Source organism: Solea solea, chromosome 14, assembly GCF_958295425.1.
Source record: "Solea solea chromosome 14, fSolSol10.1, whole genome shotgun sequence".
Classification (NCBI taxonomy): Eukaryota; Metazoa; Chordata; class Actinopteri; order Pleuronectiformes; family Soleidae; genus Solea; species Solea solea.
The window spans coordinates 25,815,156-25,823,930 of NC_081147.1; the positions used below are offsets into that span (position 1 = coordinate 25,815,156).

At 43.2% G+C, this 8,775-nt stretch overlaps 1 protein-coding gene across 1 annotated transcript; it reads left to right on the forward strand.

The window, feature by feature from the left end:
* The first annotated feature begins 791 nt into the window (after positions 1 to 791).
* Positions 792 to 3,605, forward strand: nanos1 (nanos homolog 1). The gene has a single exon (XM_058648925.1). It carries the CDS (start codon positions 1,282 to 1,284, stop codon positions 1,960 to 1,962), a length of 681 nt encoding a protein of 226 aa, XP_058504908.1. The 5' UTR covers positions 792 to 1,281; the 3' UTR covers positions 1,963 to 3,605.
* The last annotated feature ends 5,170 nt before the right edge of the window (positions 3,606 to 8,775 follow it).

Sequence of the window (8,775 nt, forward strand, 5' to 3'; positions counted from 1 at the left end):
TCACTATACTGTGCGACGTGTGGAACATCATGTTATTCTTACACCTTCATCATTTCTGCAGGTTGTGTTTGCCTCTCTTACTCATTCATTCAGATGATGACAGATATGAACTGATCTGCAATTGCTCTATGGCGCCCCCTGTTGAAAGCTTGCCCTGCTCCTTTTTGTTTTACTGTATGTTTACATCACCATGTTGTGATAGATGGGGGTGATGTTTTTGTCTTGATTTTATGATGTTTTCATGCCAGGGCTGAAAAAATAAAGACACAGTGAGGTGTCATTGTGGGGTTTGTTTACTTACATGAAACAATATTACACATGTGACCGTGAAAATCCCTTTGATTCCAGAGTAAATGACATCATTTCTGCAGATTGTTTTGCCTACAAACAGAAAACTCTTTTGGACAATGAACGCAGGTATAATACACACACATGCAGGTGCATACATGTATATAACTCTCTTTTGTAAACCTTTGGGGAAACGTACTTTATTGTGAATAATCATAAGACAACCCTTTAATGTGTCCCGCAGATGAAGCCATGAATCTCTGCTGTAGGAGGAAACATTGAAACGCGAGGTTTAGTTTCATATATTTATCTCATATTGATTAAATTCGAACATAATACGATGCATCGGCACGGATTCTTTCTCCCAGGACAGTGAGGGATTTGCCTGCTGCATGTTACACAGCGTGGAACAAAGGGGCCTCATCTGCTCGTGGCGCACAAAGGGTTAAGGTGTGTGGTTGTTGACGATATTCGCGTACCGTCGTAAACGATACTGATTCACGAAAACAACGGTAATGTTTGAGCAGTGAGGCAGAGACAAAGGACAAAAACAGCATCTCACTGACTGCTGCTACAGCGCTGATGATGTCATTAACTACAGCGCGAGGGCTTTGTGCGCAAAGCGCAGCCAAAACTATCACAAACTTTTTTCTTCTTTTTTTTAACATTAATGAAAACTATAAACGCCAGAAAGACGAGTGATGTCGACAGAACTGTTGTCCTCGAGAAAATGGGACTAAATGTGTGTTTGAAGAGAAAGGGAGTCTGCTGCTTTCAACCTGATCACAAACTTGGTTTTTGAAGGGAGCGCGCCCCGCCCTCCTGCTCCTTATAACCAGAAAGCCTGTTTTGCAGAACGCTCAAACATAACAGGAACACAGGAGACCACATCGCTGCACATGAACCATATTCTTGAAGACTGGCTACAAAGACTTTACGGATTACGCTGGTTGTTTCGGCTTCTCACGGCGACAGAAACGACCACAAGTGGCCATGGATTTTCTCAACCACAACTACTTGAACGCGCGCAGCCCTTACGACTATACTTTTAATTTCTGGAACGACTATCTCGGGCTGACGACGTTGGTGACGAAGAACAACAAGCTCAGCATGCCCCAGAACCCCAACTCCATCACCGAGTCCCTGAAAGCGACCCTGGGCTTGGACGATTCCCCGGCGTGTCCGTGCGTAATCGCGGGCGGCGTTGGGGAGAGCGGGCACCTGGACTGCTGCTGCCCGTCCGGCAGCCCACCGCCGGCCTCCATCCTGGACCTGAAGGAGCGTTTCGCGATACTGAGCCCCTTCCAAAACCAGCTCGGTGTCCAGCTGCCGGAGCGGGAGGTGGGCTTTGGTGGGAGCTTCGCCGGGTTCGATCTGTTCGGCGTGGAGAGGAAGATGCGCAAACCTGCGTCCAGGAGCAAGCAGGAGCCGAAGATCTGCGTCTTCTGCCGAAATAACGGAGCGCCGGAGGAGGTGTACGGCTCCCACGTCCTCAAGACTCCGGACGGCAGGGTTGTGTGTCCGATTCTGAGGGCTTACACCTGTCCCCTCTGCAGTGCCAACGGGGACAATGCCCACACGATAAAATACTGTCCACTGTCAAAGGACCAGCCATCCCAGCGACCATTAAAGGGGGGGAGGGCAGTGGGGGGTAAGAGGATGAAAATATTCTGAACAGACAAGACTATAAAGTTAAATTGAATTGCACTGAACAAAAATTCCAGATGACTGTTTTAATTTAGCCTTTTATCCCAGTTTCACAAACATATTGATTTTATCTCTTTATTTCTCTAAGATCTCTTTATATTTTTATAGTTCATTTATCCACATAGAATAATTTTATGCTTTATACATTGGATTTATTTTTGTTTTCCTTTCTAGCTTGTAGTCATTTGAGCGTGTGCATATAAATACACCTATAATCAGAGTGCGAATACATTTTAAGAGAAGTATTTTGGTCATGTAGGGAAACACACTGACGTGGGCAAAAAAACAAACAAAAAAAGGAGGGATGAATGTCATATTTCTACCAAGTATTTTTGTATGGGGAGCTAAGCTCGCCACAATTTCTTTTCTTTTTTCTCGTCTTAGAAAACCAAAGTTACGTTTTTTGCCATTAAAGAAGCTCAAGAATGTGTCATGTGTGTCTGACTGGAGGGGAGGAGGGACTCTTTGATCCCAGCTGCCCCTGAAAAACTCCACAACATATTTTCCAACTTGCTTTAAGAGTTGACATCTAATCTATGAGGCAGGGGAGGGAAAAAAAGGAAAAGACAATGTGGCCTCTGTTTGGGTCTCATATTCTCTGGGGAACGTTAGAATCAGTTGTTGCAAAGCCAAACCTCTTTTCCAGTCCTGTGTGATGAGGAGGAATTTGATTTTTCTTTTACTTTACAAGCAGTCAGACATGAGAGATGCTACAGCCTACATTCTTTTATGTTTACATTCCCATGGAAAGGGTGACACACTGGATTTGTTTTCTCTGTCAGGTCTTTTGTTTTATTTTTATGAATACTTTTATTTTTGCCCTGATGTATTCACTCTGTGGGCAGGTCTTGCTCTACAATATAAAATCCCCCCCGAGTGCGGGGTGAAACAGAACAAATGAATGTCAGTAAACAAACAAACAAACTTATTATCCCGCTCTTTCTTATCCAAAAAAAAAGATGCAAAAATGTTGTGAATGTATGATTGAAAGTGTCACTTGCAGGACTGCACATGTCTGACAGTTTTGTTTACCAAAGGAATACAATTGCATTGAAGAAAGAAGAGAGATTTGCTGTATTGTACATATAGTGATGTTTATTCAGTATTTTAACATTACAAGTGACTTCAGAGGGCGCTACCTCAACAGGATTTTGTACTTACATGTAAAATGTCAACAGCAGTTTATTGATATAGTGCTGCCATTTATAATAAGGGGTTTTTTGATAGTATTTTTGATCTTTGTATAACATAATTGTATTTTCATTTTGTTGCATTTAACATGATGGAAGTGAATTTCCAAGAAGCTATAAGCATTGCTCACCACAAGGTGATTGTCTGTAAATAATGGTGACACTCATACTTTTTAAAGTTTAGTTGTTTAATGTTACATTCTTGAGAGTGTGCGACAGAGTGGATATTGAAAAAGGCCGATGAAATTTGCCACTTTTAACAGAGTTCTTTTCTTCTGGATTAAATGAATAAGAGAAAAGAAAAAAAAAGGAAAACACTGTTGAACTTTGTTATTTATATTTTGCCACAATTTCCTGTATATGCTGCTGTGCAGAATAACAACATATGAATTCACTAGAGAAATAAAAACTTATCAAATACTTGGAGCCATGTGGTGTTTTGTCTGTCGGTTTGTTCAACTGTGAATCACAAAAACGTTGTGTAAGCATCTCGAGTTTCAGTGCAGCTGGGGGATTTGGTGATTTACAGATGGACTCCTGAAATCTCACAGTGAAGTAAAAGCACATTTTACAGCAGTGGCTTTGCTGAAAACACAGTCTGTGTAAATGCTTGTGTTTCACGTCCACGTTCAGTAACGCAAAACTCTCCCTTTAACCTTTGCTTCGGGGGCAAACTCTGCTCTTGTATCTGAGAGATTTTGTCTCTGCAGGACAAACACAGTGCCACAGTTGTTCGAGCTCTGCCCACACGAGAATGTCTTGGCTCCTGCCTCACCCATTCAAACAGACCGTGTTTGCACTATGGTGGACTGAATAGCTGGCCCTCCCAGGCCTTTCCCCCGCCTGCTGCCTTCTCTGGAATGGCTGCACCAAGAATTATTCAGGGGCTCCAAAACAATCAGGAGGCTTTGCTGCTTCTTCTTGTGTTTTTGGAAGCAGTCCCGTGTGCAGCTGCACAGGCTTATAAACGTACTGCAGCAGGGCAAGAAGACAGTAAATACAGTCCAAGCGTGATGAGTTGATGAATAGCTTTCCTGTCTGTGAGTCCGTCCATCCAGAAAAACAACCTCAGACATTCATAATTGCTGCTGACGCTGCATGAGCAGAACAAAAACACATCGAGAAGACTGTACATACATTAGCCTGAAGCATCCGGCTGGTGTCATCCACACCTTGGCTGTTCTCCCCGCCTTCCTCCCTCCCCCTCTGTGTTTCCCCTCCTCCCATCTGTCCTGGTGCATCGCTCCAGCTGAGGCTGTGGCATTAAAAATGGATGACTACTAAGTGCAACAGGGATTTATCTCTGTGAGAACAGCGGTGAAAAGGCCTGGCGGGCTAACATTTCAGGCAACACAGTCAGCTAACAGGCCTTATTCCCCCTACGCCTCAGCTTCCATTAGCCACTCTGCAGACATGCTCCATATAATCTAGTTAGTTGCACCATTTATGAGATATGTATCTGTCATGATCATATAATGTGTCTTAGCTGTGGCGGCTGGTTTTTGTGCAACATGCACAACAACAACTCTCACAAAGGGCAGAGCGACGGACGGCAGAGTTGTTGTTTTTAAAGCCACAGAGATGAGAATTAGATCTTATGCAAAAGCAGTAGATGAGTGAGGGAAGTGGTTTTAATTAAAGAGCAGAGTTATCGGTCAGGTGTTGACGCTGGGTAGTTAGTTACTCGATCCCCGCCCCCAGCAGGTGATTAAGATTTAGCTAATGCTCTGCAGCAGTAGTTAGTCTTTGCCGTTAATGTGCTTTACAGGATTCATTAATTCTCGCTGCTCCTCATCGCGGTGACTACATGGAGCTCTTTGTGGTTAAATTGCCACAGTTAGTGTACAGTAAATTGGTGGTTGTCAGGCTTTATTGGCTGATGCTCCACCACAGTCCTGTCACATAGACTCACATTCTCCTCCTCTGTGCACTTAGACATGGGAAGAAGAGCTGGACAGTGCAGAGTGAAACAGCCACTTTATTGGGTACAGAGGACACCTGAGAATATGGCAGGTGTGGCACCTGGTGCTGCTGCTTCAGTGTTTGACAAAGTTACTGTTGACATTCTCCCAGTTCTTGCGTCAACAAGACATTTTTGCCCAGATAACTGCAGCTCTTTAAACCCTACATATGTATGTATGTATGTGAAATTCCCAGTACATCATCAGCTCCTGTCTACATTCAAAGTCACTTTAACCATCTTTCTTCCCCGACTCTGACGCTCAGTTTGCACTCTGTGCTTTTATACACTGTGTTGCTGCCATGTGGTTGGCGTTAGCTCGATGCCAAACAGGTGAACCTAATGAAGTAGCTGGTGAGTGTAATTATAAAGAATTGTTTGCATCTGTGCTCACTCACGGTGGCAGAGTTTGGTCCTTATTTCCTTTGATAACTCAGTTTGATGAGCTCACTGTGCTGACTGCAGTCACACTCCAGGTTGTGTGACATAATCAGCAATATAATTCCCATGTGTGTGATTATTTTCATCATTAAAAAGCGGTTGAATGTACTGTGTGTGTGTGTGTGTGTGATGACACATGGGAGTGGTGTGACACAGCTTTCCTGTGTTGTCATTCTGTGGATGTGTCTAATCTGCTGCGTTTTCTTGCAGGTATTGATTGCTGTAACTCAGTGCACCTGAGCCCAGTGAAGCCTGCTGAATACATCATACCCACACATGAATCTATAGTCTCGATTATGTTGATTTGAGTCTCATGTTTTCTTTGCATTGTGCTCCACCTCATACTTGGAAGGTTTCAATGTGATTATTAAATTTGGTTGAATTGTGTTTAATAGAAAGATCATCCACGAGTTGTCTCCCTTATTGTTGTGACCTCTGATGTTGGACACTGAATCGTCAACATCAACAGAAAACACCACATTTGTGAGATCATGTGAGATAGGAAAGATCAAATCATGGAGGGAACTCAGTAATGGAAGCCATCACAACAGATTTGTAGGTGAGATTTAGCTGCAGATGACCACATTCTCTCCTCACACTCGCTGCCACGCTTCAGGTCGATCACGTACAGTAAAGGCTCGGCACTCGAGCCTCATGGATTCTGATATGACGGGTTCTCATTCACAGAGACATGGCCACATGTCAGATACACATCCATATGTGTTTGAAAATCGGATTTCAAAATTGGAATTGAAAAAGAGAGTCACTTCTGTCCAGTAAAGCAGAATTGTGCATTCTCATTAAGTATTTATATGACAGAAAGTCAAAGGTAGATCGTTTCAGGCGGTTCCATTTGGACGGATATATTTCCTGAAAGGATGTCGTCTTTACGGGGAACTCTTTTAAAACATTCATCATTTTTGTGTCGTTTCCATCGGGATGTAGCCTCTTATCTATACTTCTTATGGTCGTGGGTGGAGCCTGTCTCCCTGGACAGGTTGCCAAGTTTATCAGATACTGACAAATTAGTTTCCAATCAACCAAAACCTTAATCCACATGTCTTTGAACAAAAGGATCTCTGAGAAAACCCATGAAAAACTCGAGGAGAACATGTTAAGATCAAACCAGGATTCAAACTGAACCTTCTCGCTGTGAGGCACCAGTGCTAACCCGCACTATGCTGCTCATACTGTCAAACAATCATTTCTTCCTTTGAAAGTTACAATAGCCGAGCCCCACTGGTGCTGTAATTGCAGGGGTTCCCTGTAGAGAGCGGCCGTCACTGCAGTAAATAACAAGATGACTTTTTAACCGTGAGGTTCCTTCACCCCGATGTTGACCTCAGGTGCTGAATTTAAGGGATTGCATCTCGCTCAGCCCCTCTGAGATGTTGCAGTAATCCCAGTACAACAGGTCATTCCGATAGCATCTCTCTTCTCCTTTGACCTCCACTAAAGTATATAGTAATATAGAGGATATAATATGATAGCGCTCTGGATAATTCATGTGTTGCTTCTACCAGATTCCACATGATGCCATAAAGCTTCCTCGCTGCATGACCCAGTGCTGTGGTGTAAGGTTGTTTTTGAATCAATACTTCTCTAATAGGGTCATACAGTGGTGCAGTTGCCTCACAGCAAGCAGGTAACTGGTTCAGACCCAGGGCGGAGTTTGCAGGTTCTGGGTTCTCTCTGGGTATTTGAGTTTTCTGCCACAGTCCAAGAACCAACAAATTGGGGGATTTGGTTAATTGGACACTCAATTGACCTTAGGTGTGAGTGTGTGGTCGGCCTTTTGCCCAATGCCAGCTGGGATTGGCTCCAAGAAAGAAACAAATAAACAAAGAAAAATAAATAAATAGGGTTAAAAAAAATCTCCTTAGACCATATACATATTAACCCATATAGACCATTACCTTTAACTGCAATAGAAATCAAACAAATACAGATTATAATGATTTATTCTTTGATTCTCCAAGCAAGTCAAGGCACATACTGACTCTGCTGTACGTCCTGCTCTAATTGGCCATTTACCCAGCGTCCTCCACTTCCATTGAACCACGTCACACCAGAGTATGTGGCTGATAATAAGCTACAGATCTGCAGGGTTCATTTATGGTTCCGCCATTTCCCAGAATACATTTGTAACAAGGATGCTCCTGTTGCCTAGCAACTCCTGGAGATAAAATTGGGCAGCAGCTGAGCGTGAAAGTCATTCCACAGAGCGAGGTAAAGAGGACACCATTCTTAGACCTCACATTAGACAGCTATTTGGTGCAAGTATGATTTTTAAATTGGACCCCCACCCCCACCCCCCAAAAAAAATGGTTTTGGACTCTTGTTTATTTTTCAACACATTACCGCCCCATGTGGTGATAAATGGTATTACAAAAACATGACTACCTGTTTGGTGACACTTCAGTGTTATTTAAAGCCAGTGGCGTAGAAAGGAATCATAATGATGAAAATGGTGTTATTGAACTCTGTCGACATGGATGTGACGACCGCTGGTGGCGCTCTGCGATTAACCGCTCTGCCCCTCTGAGGGCGGATCACAGCTTTGAGGCCGTAATTGAAATTTCACAAAGGATTTATTTGAAACCCAAACCCGTTGGTGTTTAAGTGAGGCGGACAGGTTATTAAGTTTCTTTCACAGCATGATCAGCTTATTCCTCAGTGGTGCAGATGTACTGTCGGCTGAAATAATCCTCCCAGTCACTCGTGCGTATCCTGGGGAGGATCTGTGGAGCTAAAGCAACATTAAGTGGAGTTCACATTTATTTAGCAGAATATTCGGAATATTTGAGTGTGTTTCCTGCACTTCAAACAGCCTGAATTCTGGCATCTATTTCTTCTCTTTTTGGCATCTTTTTATATCTGTGTCTATTTCTAAATGGTTTCTAAAATCAGTGATTACATTTTCTCCTGACGTCATGGTTCACCGTTGGTGCACAACAGCACATGACTCCAGCCGAACAGGAAATATTCAATTATGTATTATCTTTACTAATACCATCCCCTTCAAAAGAAGCTCTTTGTTATTGCTCATTTCCTGCACGGTCACTCCTTTTAAGCGTGTCATTCTAGCAGTTGCTGTTTGGCTTGTTCCAGTGTTGGCTACATCCCTCCATCAGCAGATGATAAGCACACCAGAGATGCTACTTTGTTTCCTTACTGCACCAATACACA